The sequence below is a fragment of the Oncorhynchus mykiss genome, chromosome 1 (genome assembly GCF_013265735.2).
Source record: "Oncorhynchus mykiss isolate Arlee chromosome 1, USDA_OmykA_1.1, whole genome shotgun sequence".
Classification (NCBI taxonomy): domain Eukaryota; kingdom Metazoa; phylum Chordata; class Actinopteri; order Salmoniformes; family Salmonidae; genus Oncorhynchus; species Oncorhynchus mykiss.
The window spans coordinates 58,249,318-58,275,443 of record NC_048565.1 but is presented as its reverse complement, the minus strand read 5'-3'; the positions used below and the strand labels follow the sequence as shown (position 1 = coordinate 58,275,443).

General features: G+C 42.5%; 1 protein-coding gene across 7 annotated transcripts in view; it reads left to right on the top strand.

The window, feature by feature from the left end:
- The window catches only part of LOC110525582 (fibroblast growth factor receptor 2), a 113,316-nt gene that overhangs the window by 7,362 nt on the left and 79,828 nt on the right, over positions 1-26,126 (top strand). For 5 of the 7 annotated variants that reach the window (XM_021605847.2, XM_021605831.2, XM_021605840.2 and 2 more), the window contains exons 3-4: positions 21,613-21,882; positions 22,465-22,539. The exons of 1 other annotated variant lie outside the window; for it this stretch is intronic. In XM_021605847.2, coding sequence (XP_021461522.1) covers positions 21,613-21,882; positions 22,465-22,539 — 345 coding nt within the window. The remainder of the gene's footprint in view (positions 1-21,612; positions 21,883-22,464; positions 22,540-26,126) is intronic. One more of the 7 variants, XM_021605857.2, reaches the window with a different exon arrangement.

Here is a 26,126-nt window from a genome sequence, read left to right as displayed (position 1 = left end):
GATAGCCTCTTCTATACAATGGACTTTTATAGGCCCCTACTTGCCTGCCGTTAGGCCTAGTTAGTGTGGAGGTGTATCGGTGTTATATGGACTGTTGTTTGCCTTGGCCGATGCAGCAGAAAACGCCTTGTTGTCACTCCACCACTACCTCACACCTGTCTGATAAGAGGGTGGTAGAACTGAGAGTGCCTGTTCCAGGCTGTGACCAAGGGATGCTACAAGTTGACCACAACACAGTCTGCCTTCCTTGTGTGTTTGCCATGGGCAATGATCAGCTCAAAACATATCTGGGCCCAGTCTAGGCATGACTTGGGTAGGAATGAACTCCAGAGCAGGGTGGGTTGATAGTGACTGGAAATTGCATCCTGAGCCCCCATGAAAGAGCGGGGGCAGGGTTCGATGCGGTGACCAAAACAGTCGCATTTGCGAGGGTTTGACTTGGCAGTGCAACACACATTTTGAATTGGTCGCAAGGGTGGGTACCAGTGCATTTCTTTTACCTGGTCACGTTAGTTTTTGCTTCGCAATTTGTAAACATGTTTTCATTATGATTTATTCATCAGTACTGTGCAAATGACCAAAAATAAACCAACTTCCTGAACAGGCAACAACGGCGCGGGAATGCCCGTCTGTGTGTCAGGGCTCAACTTAGAGGGGGGGTTTTGGGAAACCCCCGGGCCAGTCGTTCATCCCTGTCTTTAGTGAATATTTCAATAATGCAATTTTTAATCTAGGCTATGTCATTTATTTAAAAAAACAGATGGATTCCTGAAGCTGGTCGTTTGCTGTTTCGATTATTTATCACCTGCTCGCTACACACATATAGCCTATAGATGATCTGTTGGGCAGAGAGAGCACACAGCTCTCAAACAGCTAGTTTTTGCTTGCACTGATGACCGACAGCGGTAGCAGTTCCAAGTTATGAATTCTACCTGTAAATGCTAAGGCAAGAATGGGTACGCAAACCAGGTATTTAAAAAGTTCAAAGTCTTGGTTGAATATTTGCGATGCACAACTCCGTCATCATGGAATAGCCTACCTTGAAAATAATTTCCTCGAGGCTCTTTGGTCCTTGAAAAGTCATTGAAGTTATGGTAGCCAATTTAGAAGTTCTGCAAGCATTTCGTTACACCTACGATAATATCTGCAAATCTGTGTACGCAACCAATAAACTTTGAATTGATTTGCTCCAATATTATTATTCAACTTGTCACTTTCTCGTTGTAAAACAAGATACAGTAACCCCTCAATAACTCTTCAACATCTCAAATGGCGAGAATGACTAGCTACCACATGGACAGACTTCATTAATGTGTTTGTGTCGGGAGCATGCTGTCTATTTAGTCAGGAAATGCTCACATTATTCAGACATATTTTAGAATGTAAATGTATAATTCCATTGGGTAGGTAGGCCTATTGAAAAATGCATTATGGTAATGTATGGTAATGTGGTAATGCATACTTTTTTGGCATACATTTTGGGAGTTTGTTTTTCTATTGGCTATTACAACAATTAAATATAAAATGTAGGTCCTTGAAAATTGCAATTTAATCCTTGAAAAATAATTGAAAGTCCTTGAATTTGACTTGCCAATGTCTCTATGAATCCTGCTATTGAAATTATACATAATTTGCTTTCCTGGCAAATTTACCTGAATGTCGTGACCTGCTGTGTGCGGTTCTATAGGGCCTATATGTATACCACTTTGTGTAGCCGTTAGCGATGCTAATTATATATTTAATGTTTTTATTTATTTCACCTTTATTTAACCAAGTAGGCTAGTTGAGAACAAGTTTTCATTTACAACTGCGACCTGGCCAAGATAAAGCAAAGCAGTGCGACACAAACAACACAGAGTTACACATGGAATAAACAAATATACAGTCAATAACACAATAGAAAAAGTATATATACAGTGTGTGCAAATTAGGTAAGATAAAGGAGGTAAGGCAATAAATAGGCCATAGTGGCGAAATAATTACAATTTAGCAATTAAACACTGGAGTGATAGATGTTCAGAAGATGAATGTGCAAGTAGAGATACTGTGGTGCAAAATAAATAAATTACAGAATGGGGATGAGGTAGTTGGATGGGCTATTTACAGATTGGCTATGTACCGGTGCAGTGATCTGTGAGCTGCTCTGACAGATGGTGCTTAAAGTTAGTGAGGGAGATATGAGTCTCCAGCTTCAGTGATTTTTGCAGTTCGTTCCAGTCATTGGCAGCAGAGAACTGGAAGGAAAGGCAGCCGAAGGAGGAATTGGCTTTGGGGGTGACCAGTGAAATATACCTGCTGGACTGTGTGCTACGGGTGGGTGCTGCTATGGTGACCAGTGAGCTGAGATAATGCTGGGCTTTACCTAGCAAAGATTTGTAGATGACCTGGAACCAGTGGGTATGGTGACGAATATGAAGCAAGGGCCAGCCAACGAGAGCATACAGGTCGCAGTGGTGGGTGGTATATGGGGCTGTGGTGACAAAACGGATGGCACTGTGACAGACTACATCCAATTTGCTGAGTAGAGTGTTGGAGGCTATTTTGTAAATGACCGCCGAAGTCTCAAGAATCGGCTGGATAGTCAGTTCTACGAGGGTATGTTAGGCAGCATGAGTGAAGGATGCTTTGTTGCAAAATAGGAAGCCAATTCTAGATTTAATTTTGTATTAGAGATGCTTAATGTGAGTCTGGAAGGAGATTTTACAGTCTAACCAGACACCTAGATATTTTTAGTTGTCCACATATTCCAAGTCAGAACCGTCCAGAGTAGTGATGCTGGATGGGCGTGCAGGTGCGGGCAGCGATCGGTTGAAGAGCATGCATTTAGTTTTACTTGCATTTAAGAGCAGTTGGAGGCCACGGAAGGAGAGTTGTATGGCATTGAAGCCTTTTTCTAAAGGACTGTAACAGAATGGTGTCATCTGCGTAGATGTGGATCAGAGAATCACCAGCAGCAAGAGCGACATCATTGATGTATACAGAGAAAAGAGTCGGCCAGAGAATTGAACCCTGTGGCACCCCCATAGAGACTGCCAGCGGTCCGGGCAACAGGCCATTCGATTTGACACACTGAACTCTGTCTCAGAAGTAGTTTGTGAACCAGGCAAGGCAGTCATTTGAGAAACCAAGGCTGTTGAGTCTGCCGATAAGAATGTGGTGATTGACAGAGTCGAAGCCTTGGCCAGGTCGATGAATACTGCTGCACAGTATTGTCTCTTATCGATGGCAGTTATGATATCGTTTAGGACCTTGAGCGTGGCTTAGGTGCACCCATGACTAGCTCGGAAACCAGATTGCCCAGTGAGAAGGTACGTTGGGATTCGAAATGGTCGGTGATCTGTTTGTTAACTTGACTTTCGAAGACCTTAGAAAGGCAGGGTGGAAAGATATAGGTCTGTACCAGTTTGGGTCTAGAGTGTCTCCCCCTTTGAAGAGGGGGGGACCGCGGCAGATTTCCAATCTTTGGGGATCTCAGACGATACGAAAGAGAGGTTGAACAGGCTAGTAATAGGGGTTGCAACATTTGCGGGGGATCATTTTAGAAAGAGAGGGTCCAGATTTTCTAGCCCGGCTGATTTGTAGGGGTCCAGATTTTGCAGCTCTTTCAGAACATCAGCTAGCTGGATTTGGGTGAAGGAGAAATTGAGAGTCTTGGGCAAGTTGCTGTGGGGGGTGCCTGGCTGTTGACCGGGGTAGGGGTAGCCAGGTGGAAAGCATGACCAGCCGTAGAAACCCCTCGACAACATTCCTCTGAAAAGGCAGCACGCGAAATTCAAAAATATTTTTTTAAATATGTAACACATTAACAAGTCCAATCCAGCAAATGAAAGATAAACATCTGATTAATCTACCCATCATGTCCAATTTCAAAAAGGCTTTACAGCTAAAGCACAACATATGATTGATTATGTTAGGTCATAGCCAAGTCGAAAAAACACACATCCATTTTTCCAGCCAAAGATAGGAGTCACAAAAAGCAGAAATATAGATAAAATTAAATCACTAACCTTTGATGATCTTCATCACATGACACTCATAGGACATCATGTTACACAATACATGTATGTTTTGTTCGATAATGTGCATATTTATATCCAAAAATCTCAGTTTATATTGGTGCCTTACGTGCAGTAATGTTTTGATTCCAAAACATCCGGTGATTTTGCAGAAATACTCATAATAAACATTGATAAAAGATACAAATGTTATTCACAGAATTAAAGATAGAATTCTCCTTAATGCAACCGCTGTGTCAGATTTCAAAAAAACTTTACGGAAAAAGCATAATCTGAGAACGGAGCTCAGAACCCAAAACAGCCAGAGGAATATCTGCCATTTTGCAATCAGCAAAGTTAGAAACAACACCATAAATATTCACTTACCTTTTATGATCTTCATCAGAATGCCCTCACAGGAATCCCAGTTCGACAATAAATGACTGATTTGTTCCATAAAGTTCCATCATTTATGTCCAAATAGCCACTTGTTGTTAGCTTGTTCAGCCCAGTAATCCATCTTCATGAGGCGCAGGCACTTCATCCAGACAAAAACTCGAAAAGTTTGGTTACAGTCCTTTAGAAAAAGGTGAAACGATGTATGGAGTCAATCTTTAGGATGTTTTTAACACATCAATAATGTTCCTACCGGAGAATTCCTTTGTCTTCAGAAAAGCACTGGAACGAGAGGTAACTCTGTCTGGAGCGCGTCATGAGACCAAGGCTCTCTGCCAGACCACTGACTCAAAGAGGTCTCATGAGCCCCTCCTTTATAGTAGAATCCTCATTCGTTTTTTAAAGACGGTTGACATCTAGTGGAAGCCGTAGGAAGTGCCACTTTATCCATATCTCAATGTGTATTCGGTAGGACAAGCTTTGAAAAACTACAAACCTCAGATGTCCCACTCTCTGGTTGGAATTTTCTCAGGTTTTCAACTGCCATATGAGTTTTAGAAATGTCAGTGTTTTGTATCCAATACTAATAATAATATGCATATATTAGCATCTGGGACAGAGTAGGAGGCAGTTCACTCTGGGCACGCTATTCATCCAAAAGTGAAAATTCTGCCCCCTATCCCAAAAAGGTTAAGATGGTGAGGTAAGCAGTTTTAAAGAATAACCAGGCATCCTCTACTGATGGAAGGAGGTTAATATCCTTCCAGGATACCCGGGCCAGGTCGATTAGAAAAGCGTGCTCGGTGAAGTGTTTTAGGGAGCGTTTGGCAGTGAATGGGGGGGTGGTCGTTTGACCGCAGACCCATTATGGATGCAGACAACGAGGCAGTGATCGCTGAGATCCTGGTTGAAGACAGCAGAGGTGTATTTGGAGGGCAGGTTGGTTAGGATGATATCTATGAGGGTTCCCGTGTTTACGGATTTGGGGTTGTACCTGGTGGTTAATTGATCATTTGTGTGAGATTGAGGGCATCAAGTTTAGATTGCAGGATCGCCTGGGTGGCATGTCCCAGTTTAGGTCACCTAACAGCACGAGCTCTGAAGAAAGATGGGCGGCAATCAATTCACATATGGTGTCCAGGGCACAGCTGGGGGCAAAAGGTGGTCTATAGCAAGCGGCAACGGTGAGAGACTTGTTTCTGGAAAGGTGGATTTTTAAAAGTAGAAGCTTGAATTGTTTGGGCACAGACCTGGATAGTAAGACAGAATTCTGCAGGCTCTCTCTGCAGTAGATTGTAACTCCGCCCCCTTTGGCAGTTCTATCTTGTTGGAAAATGTTATAGTTAGCGATGGAAATTTCAGGGGTTTTGGTGGCAGTGAATAAAACAAACTTGGAGAGGAGGCTTCTAATGTTAACATGCATGAAACTAAGGCTTTTACGGTTACAGAAGTCAACAAATGAGAGCGCCTGGGGAATGGGAGTGGAGCTAGGCACGGCAGGGCCTGGATTATAGAATAGATTCAAGTCATAATGTACAGACAAATGTATGGTAGGATGTGAATACAGTGGAGGTAAACCTAGGAATTGAGTGACGATGAGAGAGATACAGTGACTTTATATTCACACAGCTTCTAAGGACATATACAGTGCATTTCGGAAAGTATTCACACTTTGGTGCCAGGTTTCCTCCAGGCGTAACGGTTGGCATTCAGGCCAAAGAGTTCAATCTTGGATTCATCAGACCAGAGAATCTTGTTTTTCATGGTCAGTCGTTTAGGTGCCTTTTGGCAAACTCCAAGCGGGCTGTCATGTGCCATTTACTGAGGAGTGGCTTCCGTCTGGCCACTCTACCATAAAGGCCTGATTGGTGGAGTGCTGCAGAGATGGTTGTCTTTCTGGAAGATTCTCCCATTTCCACAGAGGAACTCTGGAGTTCTGTCAGGGTGACTATCGGGTTCTTGGTCACCTCCCAGACTAAGACCCTTCTCCCCCGATTGCTCAGTTTGGCCGAGCCGCTAGCTCTAGGAAGAGTCTTGGTGGTTCCAAACTTCTTCCATTTAAGAATGATGGAGGCCACTGTGTTCTTGGTACCCTTTAATGCTGCATAAATGCTGTTGTACCCTTCCCCAGATCTGTGCCTCGACACAATCCTGTCTCGGAGCGCTACGGACAATTCCTTCGACCTCATGGCTTGGTTTTTGCTCTAACATGCAATGTCAGTGGAAACAGCATGCACCTGTCAAAAGTTTTTGTGTTAGCCCCTAATGCTAATCGCTAGCTAGCTGGCAAGCTAAATCCACTGAGATAAGGCAAATCTTGCTAGTAAACTTTTGCTCTTATACATGCCGGTACCAGTGGTGGAGTATATCAGCATTGTTTGTGCAACAGCTTGTTCTTAAAATCTTTGTCTGAATGTATCTATCTATTTAAATCTAATTAGGGTCATATGGGAAACACTGATCAACACTTTGGTTGCTACTCTGTCACAACAATCGCCTCCCTTACATTTTCTTTCATTGTCATGCCAAACAAAACTACATTCCAAGTGCCCTCTGTATTCCAACAAAAATGTTTTAATGATCATTCTTTTTCTATTATTCCAGCAGTTTACCAAAATGTTTTGATCTATAATCGCAAGTAAAATTGCAATCACAATATTTTGTAAAATGTTTTTCCCAAATCGTGCAGCCCTACACTTACCTATTCCCAAAGTAAGTTAAGACATGTACCATAGGCCTACATTAAACATTTGGTGTCATTTGGTTCTATGGTTCATGAGAAGTAGTTTTATCATATTTTATCATATTAGCATGTGCTAATATGCATCTACTGGTATAGTGTGGCAATGTTCGAGTGCATCAATATTATTTTCTCAAACTCTTTAGGGACTATTGTAGGGCTGTAACAATTCACCGATATGCATCAGTCTCTGATTCAAATGTTTAAGATACAAGTGCATTGGTCCACTGACCCCAAAACGCATTCACCGGTCAGAAAATGTATTCAAATGTTATGAATCACCGGTTAAATGTTTTTTTGTGTTTACCTTCCGAAAGTACCATGCTGACCAACGGGAGGTAGGCGACCTGTCCCTGTTCTTGCTCATCTGCAAGGAATCTTCAGCATTCAAATACTAAAATGGCATGCCTGATATTAGGCTTTAATAGTTGAGTGACCATCTACAGTTGAAGTCAGAAGTTTACAAACACCTTAGCCAAATACATTTAAACTCAGTTTTTCACAATTCCTGACATTTAATCCTAGTTAAAATTCCCTGTCTTAGGTCAGTTAGGATCACCACTTTATTTCAAAATGTGAAATGTCAGAATAAAAGTAGAGAGAATGATTTATTTCAGCTTTCATTTCTTTCATCACATTCCCAGTGGGTCAGAAGTTTACATACACTCAATTAGTACTTGGTAGCATTGCCTTTACATTGTTTAACTTGGGTCAAATGTTTTGGGTAGCCTTCCACAAGCTTCCCACAATAAGTTGAATGAATTTTGTCCCATTCCTCCTGACAGAGCTTGGTGTAACTGAGTCAGGTTTGTAGGCCTCCTTGCTTGCACACGCTTTTTCAGTTCTACCCACACATTTTCTATGGCATTGAGGTCAGGGCTTTGTGATGGCCTCCAATATCTTGACTTCGTTGTCCTTAAGCCATTTTGCCACAACTTTGGAAGTATGCCTGGGGTCATTATCCATTTGGAAGTTAATTTGCATCCAAGCTTTAACTTCCTGACTGATGTCTTGAGATGTTGCTTCAATATATCCACCTAATTTTCCATCCTCATGATGCCATCTATTTTGTGAAGTGCACCAGTCTCTCCTGCAGCAAAGCACCCCAACAACACGATGATGCCACCCCGTGCTTCACGGTTGGGATGGTGTTCTTCGGCTTGCAAGCCTCCCCCTTTTTCCTCCAAACATGATGATGGTCATTATGGCCAAACAGTTCTATTTTTGTTTCATCAGACCAGAGGGCATCTCTCCAAAAAGTATGATCTTTGTCCCCATGTGCAGTTGCAAACCATAGTCTGGCTTTTTTATGGTGGTTTTGGAGCAGTGGCTTCTTCCTTGCTTAGCGACCTTTCAGGTTATGTCGATATAGGACTCGTTTTACTGTGGGTATAGATACTTTTGTACCCGTTTCCTCCAGCATCTTCATAAGGTCCTTTGCTGTTGTTCTGAGATTGATTTGCACTTTTTGCACCAAAGTACATTTGTCTCTAGTTGACAGAACGCGTCTCCTTCCTGAGCGGTATGACGGCTGTGTGGTCCCATGTTGTTTATACTTGTGTACTATTGTTTGTACAGATGTACGTGTGGTACCTTTGATAATTGCTCCCAGGGATGAACCAGACTTGTGGAGGTCTACAATTTTTTGGGCTGATTTATTTTCATTTTCCCATGATGTCAAGCAAAGAGGCACTGCGTTTGAAGGTAGACCTTGAAATACATCCACAGGTACACCTCCAATTGACTCAAATTATATCAATAAGCCTATCAAAAGCTTCTAAAGCCATGACATCATTTTCTGGAATTTTACAAGCTGTTTAAAAGGCACAGTCAATTTAGTGAACTTCTGGAATTGTGATACAGTGAATACAGATAAGTGAAATCTGTCTGTAAACAATTGTTGGAAAAATTATTTGTGACATGCACAAACTAGATGTCCTAAATGACTTTCCAAAACTATTGTTTTTTTAACAAGAAATTTGTGGAGTGGTTGAAAAACAAGTTTTAAAGACTCCAACCTAAGTGTATGTAAACTTCCAACTTCAAATGTATATCATTTGCTAGATTATTGTTATCTGCTTGGTTGAAAATTGTGTTTTACCGGAATACAAATAAGCTGCTGGAGGCACAATTCTCATCTGGCTATACCTGCTGAATGGGCTTACAAAATATATTATTTCGATTTTTCAGGTTCTCCATCAGGAATAGTTTTGGTAGGTTTTCTTTAAAACAAGCAGTGTCATTTTTTGATATGAAATGATCAACTTTGCCCTGTATAACAAGGACAGCAAATATATTCATTGGCTATTTCATAGCTAATATATAAATGATAAATATTGATACATTACTAGCTCACACACTTAGTCACGAAAAATGGCAGGTTAATTAGTGGGTGATGGTGATGTCAAAACCAAAGTGTGGGGGGACAAAAAACATAGGCTAATCTGATAGTGGTAGTGGGGTGGTAGATGGCTAGTCTCCCTTATGGCTCAGCTCCAGTGCCTGCATAGTACATACAAGGGGTGTGAACAGTTAAACGTTAAAATGTTGTGATCCTTAACGTTAAACATTTTTTATTTAATTTTTCCCCTTAAAGCTATAAAGTTATCACAAATCATATATATTATTTTCCGTGTTATAGGCTATGAAGGCCTGGGGAATTTGTGTAATTAAAATAACACCAGAGAGGAAGAAGCAAACTTTAGGATACTTGGTGAATTTGCAAGGCATGCAAGACAAGACCTGAAATACAGATTACCAAAACATATGAGCAACGCTTGCCTGCTCTGTCTAATGATGCAAGTGTGTGTTCAGTCTTCGGTCTGTTGCGTGCAGAATATCCTAGCTTATTCATGGCACCGATGTCTTCGGGCCAGTCTTGCAACCACAGGGTTGCCTACTCTTAGTTTTTTACCTCATATTAAATTACAGACATAATGAAATGTGGCCCCTCGAAAGTGCCTCGGCTGCGGCCTGTTTGTTTTTCTGTTAGGGTACACTACGTTTAAAAAAAATTGCCGACACAAAACCTTCTCTGGTGATATGAACGGACATTTTACTTGTCTGTAAAAATTAATGCCTCTTCTGAAGGGACTAAAGTCCATTACTAGGCAACCAGAACTGTAAATCAAATAATCCTGACACTATTGACATGTTACTGTAGCTGCGTTCTCTGTCTGTAAATGGTTGCGGTAGCTTCATTCCCCGGCCCTATGTAATAGGACCATTATTCTGAATTGTAAATTGAAGGAGTTTTATGATTTTTTTCTTATCGATTATTACGGCTCGGATCCTGCTAGCGGGGGAAAAAAATAAGCTTATTCTTGTTAATCCAGCCACTTTGTCAGATTTCAAAAAGGCTTTACGGAGAAAGCACACCATGAGATTATCTGAGGACAGCGCCCCACACACAAAAGCATTACATACATTTCTTACAAAGCAGAGGCGTCACGAAAGTCAGAAATAGCAATAAAATAAATCACTTATCTTTGAAGATCTTCATCTGGTTGCAATCACAAGGGTCCCAGCTACATAACAAATGGTCCTGTTGTTTGATAAAGTCCTCCTTTATATCCCCAAAAAAGTCAGTTTAGTTGGCGCGCTTAACCGGTTTCCGTCGTTCAAAATGCATACAAATGAATCCCGTAAGTTACCAATAAACTTCTTCCAAACAAGTCAAACAACATTTATAATCAATCCTCAGGTACCCTAATATGTAAATAAACGATACAATTTAAGATGGACTATAGTATTGTCATTACCGGAGATAAATAACAAAGTGTGCGCCCTCACCGGAACGCGCTACAAACACTACAGACAAAATGGGAGCCACTTAGAAAAACTACAAATTCTAGCTAATTTTTCCAAAAACAAGCCTTAAACTCTTTCTAAAGACTTTTGACATCTAGTGGAAGCCCTAGGAACTGCAATCTGAGAGGTATTACTTTTATATACCCATTAACAGCCCCTAATTAGAGTGAAGAGAAGGAAAAAAATAATAGTCCTGAGATTTAAGTCAAAGGACAGAGAGAGAACACTGAAAAAGGGGAGATAGGCAGCCTATAGCATAGTTTGAGGCGTGTGTGTGCATGTGTAACCGGTGCTGTGCTGCACCGCTGTAATTCTGTGTTGTGTGTGTGGTTGATTGAGACTATAGACGTCGACTGGAGATCAGGTTGTTTTAATTCATCAGAATTCACTCTCTGCATCCTGCATCCAAAAGAAAATAAAACATTTGTAGAGCACATATGTTCTACGAATTGTCGCCCCTTTCTCTCATAGTGCATCAAAATGAGTACGGCCTCTCCTTATTATGCATCAACACATAACATATATTTTACATAGATAAAACCACATACCTGCATCCCCCCAAAAATAAAACATTTGTAGAGCCACATATGTTCTGCGAATCGTCGCCTCTTTCTACAACAGATGCACAATACAAGGGACTGTGATCATTCGATGAGCTATCCATCGTTCACACATACAATAGCCTGCTAATACCTTAGCTAGCTATTAACCACATGTTGAAATCAGAATGTAATCCTAAAAAGTACAATCACAAGTGCATCTTAACAATACCATCCACTTATGAGTAACCTCTAAATATACAACATTATTTATGAACAAAACACTGTTTTTGCTTTGTGCTTAAAATAAGCAAACTTTTCTGAACAGAAAAAGCTTGCCTCCCTCTCATAGTGCATCAAAATGATTTGAGCACAAGCACGCAGGGCAAAACGTAAGTACACACTCCCCTATTCCCAGGATGCAGGAATGCATAATAACAAGTCAACATGCGATTAATATATCAACCTGGTGAAATTCACAAAGTACTTTAACAACTGCTACACGTGTGCATGCTTATGCATGTGTGTGTGTGTACACTTTGTAATGACTTTCAGTCCTACCATCCCATTATCCACTAAACTAAAGGCGAGAGAGATGGGCGGGAAGAGCTAGCTGGTTTACAGCAGTGTCTTGTTTTATGATCACACACCTTTTAGAAAATCAAACTGCTCTCTATGTATGTATCTCATGCTCCTTTGATACTTGTACTGTTGGTGCTTAGTCTGCTCACAGATATGACAGACAGTTGGACAAATGGAGTGAGAAAGACAGATAGACGAGTGTATTCTGGTGTGCGAATTGGTTGCAGCACTTTTGCCGTAGTCTCTCAGGGAGCATGATTACTTCTTGTCAGGATGGTGTGAATGAAGAGAGGAGAGGAGTGCGACAGCGCCAGTCTGTCACACTTGATAGACATGCTAATAATAACTGTCACCAAGGGGGGGGGGGGGAGCGTGAGAGAGAGAAAGAGAAGACAGGCTATGTGCCCACTGCCCACAAAATGAGGTGGAATCTGGGATGCACTTCCTAAACTCCTGGCAAATTTGTGACCATATTAGAGACACATATTTCCCTCAGATTACACAGACCCACAAAGAATTTGAAAACAAATCCAATTTTGATAAACTCCCATATCAGGTGAAATAACAGTGTGCTACTACAGCAACAAGAATTGTGACCTGTTGCCCCAAGAGAACAGCAACAAATGGACCACAAACACCATTGTAAATCAAATCAAATCAGACTGTCACATGCGCCAAATAAAACAAGTGTAGACCTTACTGTGAAATGCTTACTACAAGCCCTTAACCAACAGTGCAGTTCAAGAAGAGTTAAGAAAATATTTACCAAATAAATTAAAGTAAAAAATAATAAAAAGTAACACAATAAAATAACAATAACGAGGCTATATACAGGGAGTGCTGGTACCGAGTCAGTGTGCAGGGGTACAGGTTAGTTGAGGTAATTTGTACATGGTAGGGGTGAAGTGACTATGCATAGATAATAAACAGCGAGTAGCAGCAGGGGTGGGGGGGGGGGTGTCAATGTAAATAGTCTGGTGGCCAGTTGATTAATTGTTCAGCAGTCTTATGGGTTGGGGGTAGAAGCTGTCAAGGAGCCTTTTGGTCTGAGACTTGGTGCTCCGGTACCGTTTGCCATGCGATAGCAGAGAGAACAGTCTATGACTTCGATGACGGGAGTCTCTGACAATTTTATGGATTTACCTCTGACACCGCCTATTATATAGGTCCTGGATGGCAGGAAGCTTGGCCCCAGTGATGTACTGGGCCGTACGCACTACCCTCAGTAGCGCCTTATGGTCAGATGCCGAGCAGTAGCCGTAGCAGGCGGTGATGCAACCGGTCAGGATGCTCTCGATGGTGCAGCTGTAGAACTGTTTGAGGACCTGGGGACCCATGCAAAATCTTTTCAGTCTTCAGGGGGGGAAAAGGTTTTGTTGTGCCCCCTTCACGACCATCTTAGTGTGTTTGGACCATGATATGGACACCAAGGAACTTGAAACTCTCATCCCGCGCCACTACATCCCCATCGAAGTTAATGGGGGCCTGTTTGGCCCGCCTTTTCCAGTAGTCCACCATCAGCTACTTTGTCTTACTCACATTGAGGGAGTGGTTGTTGTCCTGGCACCACACTGCCAGTTCTCTGACCTCTCTCATTATTGTTGGTGATCGGCCCTACCACTGTTGTGTCAGCAAACTTAATGATGGTAATGGAGTCTTGTTTGGCCACGCAGTCGTGGATGAGCAGGGAGTACAGGAAGGGAGTAAGTACACACCCCTGAGGGGCCCCAGTGTTGAGGATCAGCGTGGCAGACGTGTTGTTGCCTACCCTTACCAACTGGGGTCCGCCCGTCAGGAAGTCCAGGAACCAGTTGCAGAGGGAGGTGTTTAGTCCCAGGGTTCCTTAGCTTAGTGATGAGCTTCGTAGGCACTATGGTCTTGAACACTGCTCTGTAGTCAGTGAACAGCATTCTCACATAGGTGTTCCTTTGTCCAGGTGGGAAAGGGCAGTGTGGAGTGCGATTACGTAGTCTGTGGATCTGTTGCGGCGATATGCGAATTGGATCTAGGGTATCCGGGAGGATGCTGTTGATGTGAGCCATGACCAGCCTTTCAAAGCACTTCATGGCTACCGACGTTTCGGCAGGTTACCTTCACTTCCTTGAGCACAGGGACTATGATGGTCTGCTTGAAACATGTCGGTATTACAGGCACGGTCAGGGAGAGGTTGAAAATGTCAGTGAAGACACTTGCCAGTTGGTCCCTAGATGCTTTGAGTACACATCCTGGTAATCCGTCTGGCCCCGCAGCTTTGTGAATGTTGACCTGTTAAAAGGTCTTGCTCACATCGGCTACGAAGAGAATTATCACACAGTCATCCAGAACAGCTGGTGCTCTCGTGCATGCTTCAGTGTTGCTTGCCTCGAAGCAAGCATAAAAGGCATTTAGCTCGTCTGGTAGGCTTGCGTCACTGGGCAGCTTGTGTCTGGGTTTCCCTTTGTAGTCCGTAATAGTTTTCAAGCTCTGCCACGTTCGATGAGCGTCAGAGCCGGTGTAGTATGATTCAATCTTAATCCTGAATTAACGCTTTGCTTGTTTGATGGTTCATCTGAGGGCATAGCGGGATTTCTTATAGGCGTCCGGATTAGTGTCCCGCTCCTTGAAAGCGGCAGCTCTAGCCTTTAGCCCGATTCGGATGTGGCCTGTAATCCATGGCTTCTGGTTGGGGTATGTACGTACTGTCACTGTGGGGGGGACGTCTTCGATGCACTTATTGATGAAGCCGATGACTGAGGTGGTATACACCTCAATGTCATTGGATGAATCATGGAACATATTCCAGTCTGTACCGACAAAACAGTCCTGTAGCGTAGCATCCACATCATTTGACCACTTCCGTATTGAGCGAGTCACTGGTACTTCCTGCTTTAGTTTTAGCTTGTAAGCAGGAATCAGGGGGATAGAATTATGGTCAGATTTGCCAAATGGAGGGTGGGGGAGAGCTTTGTATGCATCTGTGTAGAGTAAAGGTGGTCTAGAGTTTGCTTTCCCTCTAGTTGTACATGTGACATGCTGGTAAAAATTTGGTAAAACTGATTTAAGTTTTCCTGTATTAAAGTTAACTAGGAGCGCCGCTGCTGGATGAGCATTTTCTTGTTTGCTTATGGCCTGAGTGCTGTCTTAGTGCCAGCATCGGTCTGTGGTGGTAAATAGACGGCTACGAATAATATAGATAAGAACTTTCTTGGTATATAGAGTGGTCTACAGCTTATCGTAAGGTACTCTACCTCAGGCGAGCAATACCTCAAAACTTATTTATTAGACTTGTTACCCGTGGTCCTTAAATGAAACTGGTACATATTTTTATTTATCACAATTTTGGTCTTTAATCCAGGGCCGACAGACAAGTTCCTTACTTTTAATGTTTTTTTTACTGAAATTGCAACCAACTTTCTGTGGCTTGTTATTAAAAATAACGATATTTTGGAAATTATTTTGTTTCAAATAACCAAAAGTGAGCGATTGTAATGTAAATAATGGGGAAACGGCCATTCTTGAAAATGGGGTGAGACTTTCTTACTTATATGTAAATAAAGCCAGTTTGTTATTTAGAATTATTTGTTTCTGTTTTTAGAGGGAGAGAAACCAAAAGCCCACTGTGCGTATTTTTCGAAATTCCTCATTCCACATGTCAAGTGAAAATCCCCCTAAGTTCTCTTTTAACTCCAGGACCACCAACAGTTTGTTGTTGTTGCCTGATGCAGGACTCTAGTGCCAGAGGAGAGACTATTAGACTAAAAACGCCTCCATTAATTGCCACAGTTTAGACTATCGATAGATCAGCGCTCTAACTGCCCCTTGTGATAGTGTGGTGCAATGACAGAATGCCACCATCTACCACTAACGGTCGCGACATAAGCTCGTAACTTTTAAAGGAAGAATCACTGTATCTGACAAGGATAAAGAAATGCATGTCGGTGTCATAGCATGTAGCCAGCATCTCTCTCTCTCTCTCTGGGGCTAGACCTAGGCTTCTTTTCCTTTAAACATATTTTTCAATATTAAAATCATACAGTGGACGCCTACGCCCATAGGCCTATGCATGCAATACCCTGATGCATTTATGGCTCAAATCTCCGACAGCTGAACCATTAGGTGGACAATTATTGTTTTAGGTAAGTAAAAACCAATAAAACAATTGGCTTTAAAGTTTTGCATTTGCTAGACATTGAAACACAAGGAATAGTGTTTTTGTTATTAAGTTATAGGCTTTTTTAAGAACACATACTGTAAATGTGGCTCATCTAGCAAATATCCCTTGGTTATTGATGGCGCTGGCTGCTTGGGTTACGCACCCAATGCATATGGACGTACGGTACATTTCTCAAATGTCCGATAAATGAAAATCTTCTCAGTCATTTGGACGGCGCCAAATTTTCCTGGCAGAAACCCTGGTGGGTGTGTGTGTGTTTCAAGGTGTGATTGTGGTGGTCCCCATGGTTCACATGAATAGTTGGGAATCCTGAAGGTGTCAACATGTTTAGCGATGGGATCAGGGTCAGGTCAACAGTGTCATGGGGGGAGGAAAAGGACAGGAGGAGGGGAAGAGGACGTGAAAGAGCGGAATGAGGGAGGGGAGGCCTTCATGGAGAGGGACAAATGCACACAAAGCGGTTTTGTACGTTAACTATTTGCACATCGTTACAACACTGTATATAGACATAATATGACATTTGAAATGTCTTTGGAACTTCTGTGAGTGTAATGTTTACTGTTAATTTGTGTTGGTTATTTCACTTTTGTTTATTATCAACTAATATCAATTTAAGGGCCACTAAAGCCCTTAAATTGAAATTGAATTGATATAGAACACCTAAAAGTAACACTTAAGCATGCCTTTCGAAGTGCCACCATTTGGAGTGAGGGAGCCCCTCCCAGTTCTTCTTCTTAGTTTACCCTCCATCTCTGCTTTCATTTTCCCAACATGTCTTTTTTTTACCATGACTTGCCCCACCCCCCCCCATTCTGGGTGTGTGCAATGCATGGTCCCTGTCATAGTATATGACCATCCCCTCTCAGTTCTGTGCATATCGGCTTTCTGTACACCCGTTCTCTCTCTTCTCTCTTCTGTGTTAACAGACAGAGAGAGAGAGGCCTAGCTCCCTAACTGAGGCCAAGGCCTGAATCAGGCAACAAGCTAACACAACAGCTCTTTCCAAAGTCTTTGATTACACAATGGAGGGAAATGCAGATTCAATAACTATTAAATTAAATTACAGAGTGGCCCCCGCTACTAGGGAAAACAAAGGTGCTGAATATAGCCCCCATCAAATAACACACACTCCTCTCCAGACCAAACACACTGGGTGGTGGTGTTGGGTAGAGAGGGAAAGGTTCATTATTTCAGGAGTAAAGGAAAGAGAAAAAGTTGTGCTGAGGCACAGGAATGGTTGGGAATGCTTCTATACCTGGGGTTGCAGGTAGCCTAGCGGTTAGAGTGGAAAGCCAGCAACCGGAGGGTTTCTGCATTGAATCCTGGGTCTGGCTGGAAAAATCTGGTGGGAAATTAGCTGGCAACCGAAGGGTATCAAGTCCTATATGCCATTTCCTGCCATTGTGCCCTTGAGCAAGGCACTTAACCTCCCACAACAACAGCTCCTCGGGCGTCCAGTGTGTCAGCCCCTGTACATCTCCCAAAAGCTGTATACTGTATGTATGTGTGTCTTGCGGAGGGGTTGGGTTTAAACGTGGGAACAAAAATGTCAGTTTGTATGCGACTGACCAATAAAGTAATCTTCATCAACTATGCCTGTAAATATTAGTGTACAATTAGCCAAATGTAGACAGTCAGCCAAAAGACACTTTAGACACATACAGAACTGGAGATTTTAATAAATGTTTTCCTTGTTGTTGGGAGTTTATTTTCCCCTTAAATCCTTTTTATCTTTCCCAGCTCAGCCCCTTTCCTGAGAAAGAACACACATGCACAGACATGCACGCACACAAACACAGTGTTTTGCTCATCATTAAACATCCCAAAATCTTGCACCTCTGCCAAGTTTTTAATTTTTTTTTATAATAAATGGGTTTTACTGAGTGTTGAGATCTGTAGACTGAGTTGATCCAGAGAATCCTCTCTCTCTCTCTCTCTCTCTCTCTCTCTCTCTCTCTCTCTCTCTCTCTCTGTGTGTGGGGTCACGCCGGTGCTAAATCGTGGCTGCCACTGCAAACAAAACATTGTTTTGCGGGGGTGGGTGGAAAGATGTATGCCCCAGAAAGACCCCATCTTCTGCCACCCGCAGGAAGACCCTGCATTTACCCACTCCCCCCAGCTAACTTTTTCCTAAGGGAAACACTTGTGTGTAGGTGTTATGTCAGAATGTGTGGGAGAGCCTGGGGGTGACTGGGCCTGGATTCAATATACATTGCAATATGCAATTTACATTGGCATCATATCAGTGTCTAAACTATTAGCCTAATGGTTTTCCATGCTCACTCGTAATGCTTTCAGAAAGGTGGATTGTATCCATGCAGCTGTGGCATCACAGAGAGACATGGGAACAGGAATGGGAGTGAAGTTCTAAAGGTTAGTTTGGGTCAGGATCGACAGTCCACAGGAATGGGCAGTACAGGGGGTAGGGGGTTAACAATATGTCATGCATTTCATAAATAAAAAACAAATATAGTTGTAGCCACTGCCAGTCACTACTTTATCTCAGATGCCAACGTACGTCAGGGAATGATGAAGCCTTCAAGAGAGGAATTGCAACATCTCATTGCAGCCTAGGACCCATCACTAACATTAGAGACATTAAAAGGAAAGAGTGATGTTTTTGCTAAAGTTGATAGATGTCTTTGACAATGAAGAAACGGATTACACGGCTTGTAAAAAAATGCAGCGGTTTAATCAAATACCAACCGGAGAGTGGGACAAGCGGCCTGAAGCGGCATAGCTGCTGTAGTACCAACAACGTTACCGGTCAAGCCCAATTGTTTGCGTATTTAACTAAACCCATGCCATCTGAGGTAAAGAGTAGGGTGGCAGATATGTGCGGCATTTAATCTTGTTGAGGCCAAATGTTTCGAAATCGTGACCCAACGTTCCATATCCATGAGTTCATCCGACTCTGGGTAAGTAGAAGGGCTGCCTTCATTGCCAAAATCACGTAATGTGGTTGTTATCAGCTGTGTGTGCAGGCAAGTGTCTTATGAGCGCTATGCAGCAGCCAAACGGAGCAGTTGCTATGGCTACACACATGCAGAGCAGGGGACAGACAGACGAGTAGCTGAAGCAGGAAGTTATTCCTTTTTTATGTGTGGAAAAATTAGCACGGGACAGGATGGGAGTGAATTTTGATCGGGATAGGATAGGGAAGTACCCGGGGTTTTATAACTGTTGCAGGATCAGCACAGTACCCGGAAAAATTTGACAAGACGGGACAGGAATTAATTTTCACTCCAGTGTCAACGTATAGGTAGCATCTCAAAAGGCACACTATTTCCTATAAAATTGTGCACCAATTTTGACCAGGGCACATAGTTCCAAAGTAAGGCTCTGGTCCCATATGGCTCTAGTCAAAAGTAATGCACTGCAGTACCAGTCAATAGTTTGGACACCTACTCATTCAAGGGTTTTTCTTTATGTTTACTGTTTTCTACATTGTAGAATAATAGTGAAGACATCAAAACTACGAAATAACACCTATGGAATCATGTAGTAACCAAAACAGTGTTAAACAAATCAAAATGTATTTTATATTTGACATTCTTCAAAGTAGCCACCTTTTGCCTTGATGACAGCTTTGCACACTCTTGGCATTCTCTCAACCCGCTTCATGAGGCAGTCACCTGGAATACATATCAATTAACATGTGTGCCTTGTTAGAAGTTAATTTGTGGAATTTCTTTCCTTCTTAATGCGTCTGAGCCAATCAGTTGTCTTGTGACAAGGTAGGGGTGGTATACAGAAGATAGCACTATTTGTAAAATACCAAGTCCATATTATGGCAAGAACAGCTCAAATAAGCAAAGTTAAATGACAGTCCATCATTACTTTAAGACAAGAAGGCCAGTCAATCCGGAAAATGTCAAGTACTTTGACAGTGCAGACGCACAAACCATCAAGCGCTATGATGAAACTGGCTTTCATGAGGACCGCCACAGTAAAGGAAGACGCAGAGTTACCTCTGCTGCAGAGGATAAGTTCATTAGATTTACCAGCCTCAGAAATTGCAGCCCAAATCAATGCTTCACAGAGTTCAAGTAACAGACACATCTCAACATCAACTGTTCAGAGCAGACTGTGTGAATCAGGCCTTCATGGTTGAATTGCTGTAAAGAAACCACTACTAAAGGACCGAAATAATAAGAAGAAACTTGCTTGGGCCAAGAAACATGAGCAATGGACATTAGACCAATGGAAATCTGCTCTTTGGTCTGATGAGTCCAAATTTGAGATTTTGGGTTCCAACCGCTATGTGAGACGCAGAGTAGGTGAACGGATGATCTCCGCATGTGTGGTTCCACCGTGAAGAATGGAGGAGGAGGTGTGATGGTGCGAGGGTGCTTTGCTGGTGACACTGTCAGTGATTTATTTAGAATTCAAGGCACACTTACCCGGCATGGCTACCATAGCACTCTGCAGCGATACGCCATCCCATCTGGTTTGCGCTTAGTGTCACTCATGTCACAATGACCCAAAACACACCTCCAGGCTGTGTAAGGGCTATATGACCAAAAAGGAGAGTGATGGAGTGCTGCATTAGATGACCTGGCCTCCACAATCACCTGACCTCAACCCCATTGAGATGGTTGGACCACAGAGCGAAGGAAAATCAGCCAACAAGTGCTCAGCATATATGGGAACTCCTTCAAGACTTTTGGAAAATCATTCCAGGTGAAGCTGGTTGAGAGAATGCCAAGAGTGGGGAAAGCTTTCACCAAGGCAAAAAAATAAATATATTTTGATTTGTTTAACACTTTTTTGGTTACTACATGATTCCATATGTGTTATTTAATAGTTTTGATGTCTTCACTATTATTCTACATTGTAGAAAATAGTAAAAATAAAGAAAACCCCTTGAATGAGTAGGTGTGTCCAAACTTTTGACTGGTACTGTATATATTTTCATTTTGGAGGTATCTGGCTTTCCCTGCTGTTTCACACTGGCTGCCTGGTATTTCTTCTGAAAGGGAGGTCTATCTGTCTATCTGTCTGGGCACAATTATTGGTTGTTATTCTTACAGGCTCCACCTCCACACCACTTTCCACTCTCCACCTTCTGCTTTGGGCCATAACTGCATGCTCTACTCATGAAAGTACAACCCAACACAAGATAATGTTTAGAGTGTGGCTGACTGATGGATCCACAAGGGGTTATGGGGTTGATGTCTTAATTTATGGTTTTAAGATTAAAGTGTTTGGGCCTCTTCTCTCTCACTGTATCGCTCCTCTTGGCATGATGTTGATTTAAGTGCATCCATGGGGTTATGTGTTTTTTTTTTACACTATTGCTTATTTCTTATTCTCCCACCTTTTCCCCTGAGTTTCCTTCCTCCTTTCTGTGCACAACCCTCCTCACTTTCCTCCTCCCCTTCCTTCGCTCTGCAGAGCCTCCGACCAAATACCAAATCTCTAAGCCCACCGTGTGCTCGGTGCACCCGGGGGAACTGCTGAAGCTCAGCTGCCTTCTGGCCGGGGAGCCCGGGGCCATCACCTGGACTAAGGATGGTTCCACTCTGGGGGCCAACAACCGCACCCTGATAGAACAGGAGGTTCTGCAGATCCGCGACGCCACGCCCAAGGACTCTGGGCTGTACGCGTGCAGCACTGTGGGCCCTCAGGGCAGCGACACGCTCTGCTTCATAGTGAACGTCACAGGTGAGTCAGGGTGCCATGAAGGAGGCAGGACAGAGAGTAACCAGCCAGTCAGCCGGCCAGCTTGTCAGGGCAGGACAAGGGCATGGTGTAGGTCTTACACTATGCTTTTATATTGCTCTGGCATACACATACGCCGTGTCATGAAAAGGACAGTCAGTGTAGGCAGAGTGGATAGTCGCTGGACTGCAATGTGGCTTCAGCTACTTTACCTGTGAGGGTTCGAGTTGCACCTACATCCCTGTTCTTGGGAGGTGGTGCTGCCTTTGCAATGGTGTAGTTGGGGAATGGCCATGGAAGGGCTGTGGACTGGGTGTTTATTTTTTTGGTTCATGTAGTTCAATTATAGTTATTTAGCTTTTCTTACATAGGTTAGTGACTCATGTAAATGTCAATATTACATCACCTGATCCTCAACCAATCAGTGCACGTATGAGCATGTGCTGCAGTGAGCGTGTGTGTACTGTAGTAGTGTGCATGCGTGCGTGTGTGTGTGCCTGCCTAGCAGTGTGAGTGTATATGTTTGGCTGCAGCTGTCCTGAGGGTGCCAGAGATGGCAGTAAGTAACCGTGGTCATCTCTACAGATGCCATCTCGTCTGGGGACGATGAGGACGACACAGAGCGATCGGAGGACGTGGGGGCGGACGGAGAGCAGATAAGTGAGTATGGGCATTGTATTGTGGGGACAGTGTGGGCATCAGAGGCCATGAATATTGTCTTCTGTAGTGGGGGCCTGTGGGCAATATGTGAACTCAGCAAAAAGTTATGTTTTTTTGGTTGTTTTTACCCTCCTTGTTATATGATAACACTGTTGTGGAACTGAGGGCAAACGCTTGGACTATCGACCATGAGATCAAATGTCATCATGACTAAAGTTACTTTTTAAAATTCTACGGGAAACAGAGAAGACAGTTGTGTTGTATGTATATTACCTACTCTGGTTATTTTATATTATTTAAAATCTCTTGCGAGGTATCAGCTATACCGTTGTGTTCCTCTGTATGTACTGAGTCTGGAAGTCTGTTTGTGCTGTGAATGTATGTTTGTTCTGAGGGTGTTTGTGACCCACATTCAAAAAGAGTACAGTTTAGAATTCTATAATAAAATGTAGTATACTGTGGAATACTATACTACATACTGTAGTATCTCTCGATCATGTGTAGTACTTACTATATAATGTTGTAATATAGTACATATTATTGTATTATCCTGAAATAAAACACTGTAGTAAATACTACAGTACTGTCCGCAAAAACACTACAGTCCGCAAAAAATACAGTTTTATATAGTAAATACGACTGTATATACTTAGATTTTTTTCACAGGCCTACACACAATATCCTATAATGTCAAATTGGAATTATGTTTTTCAAATTTTTACAAATTGACCCCTTTGTTATGGCAAGCCTAAATAAGTTCAGGAGCAGAAATTTGCTTAACAAGCCACAAAACAAGTTGCATGGATTCACTCTTTGTGCAATAATAGTGTTTAACATTACTACCTCATCTCTGTACCGCACACTATACAATCTGTAAGATCCCTTAATCAAGCAGTGAATTTCAAACACCGATTCAACCACAAAGACCAGAAAGGTTTTCCAATACCTCGCGAAGGGCACCTATTAGTAGATGGGTAAAAATAAAAAAAAAGCAGATGTTGAATATCCCTTTGAGTATGGTGAAATTATTCATTACACTTTGGATGGTGTATCAATGTATCTTCAGACACCAATGGAGGATCCTGAGGGGAGGACTGCTCATACTAATGGCTGGAAAGGTGCCAATGGAATGGCATCAAACCATGTGTTTGGGGTATTTGACACCATTCCAGAAATTCTGCTCTAGCCGTTACCACTAGCCCATCCTCCCCAATTAAGGTTACACCAACACTCAGGGATTTCACCATGAGGCCAATGGTGACTTTAAATACAGTGGGGCAAAAAAGTATTTAGACAGCCACCAATTGTGCAAGTTCTCCCACTTAAAAAGATGAGAGAGGCCTGTAATTTTCATCATAGGTACACTTAAACTATGACATACAAAAAAAATCCAGAAAATCACATTGTAGGATTTTTTCTGAATTTATTTGCAAATTCTACTTGAAAAGCTATGACAAGACCTGAAAATGGTTGTCTAGCCATGATCAACAACAAATTTGACAGAGTTCAAACATTTTGGAAGTATAATGGGCAATTGTTGCATAATCCAGGTTTGGAAAGCTCTTAGAGACTTACCCGGAAAGACTCAACACTGTAATCACTGCCAAGGTGCTTCTACAACGTATTGACTAAGGGGTGTGAATACTTATGTAAATTAAATGTTAGTGTATTTAATTTTTCAATAAATTCGCAAACATTTCTAAAAACATGTTTTCACTTTGTATTGTGTGTAGATGGGCGAGATTTTTTTTTTTTACTTAACCCATTCCGCAAAATGTGGAATAAGTCAAGGGGTATGAATGCTTTCTGATGGCACTGTACCTACAGGTAATGGAAAATGTGTGTTCTTTTCCGTATTTCTCCAGTAGGTTTCCTAAAGGAAAAAGTCTCCACATCTATTTTAAAGATAATATAAGAAAGACCGTATAGTAAGTACTACATTAATGTCCGCAAAAACACTACAGTAAATACTACAGTATAGTACAGTCTGCAAAAACACCAGTAAGTACTAAAGTATACTACAATCTGAAAAAACACTACCTGAATTACTATAGTATATACTAGAGTTTTCTTTTACTACAGTATTTAAACTATAGTTAACTGTAAATACTACAGTATACTTTTTTTTCTTCATTATTTTATTTTACTAGGCAAGTCAGTTAAGAACAAATTCTTATTTACAATGATGGCCTACACCGGACAAACACGGATGACGCTGGGCTAATTGTGTGCAGCACAATGGGACTCCCAGTCACTGTAGTGACGCCTCTAGCACTGAGTTGCAGTGCCTTAGGTTGCTGCGCCACTCAGGAGCTACATTATACTACAGTAAAAACTACAGTCAGCAAAACACTGCAGTTATTACTATTGTATTTATACCATCGTATACTATTGTATTTTTTTAATGTCGGGAGCACCTGGGGTAGTCAGGCCATATCTCTATCAGACCTTCTAGGCACTCTAGGGAAGAAGAATTTCTAGCATTCCTGCTGTAGCCGGAATCTCTCAGGTTGTCAGGCCCGAAGGAGCCAGTCAGCTGGACTCATCCATTATGTAAACTCTCATCTGGACTGGGTTTGGGACCTGATGGGGGATGGGCTTTGTGTAGTGTGTGTGTGAGAGTGTATAGTGCAGTCAGAAAGTATTCTGACCCCTTCACTTTTTCCACATTTTGTTGTTATGTTGATCAACCTTGAGATGTTTCTACAACTTGATTGGAGTCCACCTGTGGTAAATTTAATTGATTCGACATGATTTGGAAAGGCACACACCTGTCTAAATAAGGTCCCGCAGCTGACAGTGCCTATCAGAGCAAAAACCAAGCCATGCAGTTGAAGGAATTGTCCGTACAGCTCCGATACAGGATTGTGTCGAGGCACAGATCTGGGGAAGGGTACAAAAAATGTCTGCATTATTGAAGGTCCCCAAGAACACAGCGGCCTCCATCATTCTTAAATTAAAGAAGTTTGTAACCACAAGACTCTTCCTAGAGCTGGCCGTCCAGCCAAACTGAGCAATCGGGGGAGAAGGGCCTTCTTGGTCACTAAGGTGACCAAGAACCATTTGGTCACTCTGACAGAGCTCCAGAGTTCCTCTGTGGAGTTGGGAGAACCTTCCAGAAGGACAACAATCTCTGCGGCACTCCACCAATCAGGTCTTTATGGTAGAGTGGCCAGACGGAAGCCACTCCTCAGTAAAAGGAGTTTGCCAACAGGCACCTAAAGGTTTCTCAGACCATGGGAAATAAGATTCTCTGGTCTGATGAAACCAAGATGGAACTCTTTGGCCTGAATGCCAAGCGTCACATCTGGAGGAAACCAAGTGAAGCGGTGAAGCATGGTTGTGGCAGCATCATGCTGTGGGGATGTTTTTCAGCGGAGGGGCCTTCGAGACTAGTTAGAATCGAGGGAATAAACGGAGCAAAGTACAGAGAGACAGAGCAAAGTACATAGAGATCCTTGATGAAAACCTGCTCCAGAGCGCTCAGGACCTCAGACTGGGGTTAAGGTTCATCTTCCAACAGAACAATGACCCTAAGCACACAGCCAAGACAACGCAGGAGTGGCCTCTGGAGAGACCTGAAAATA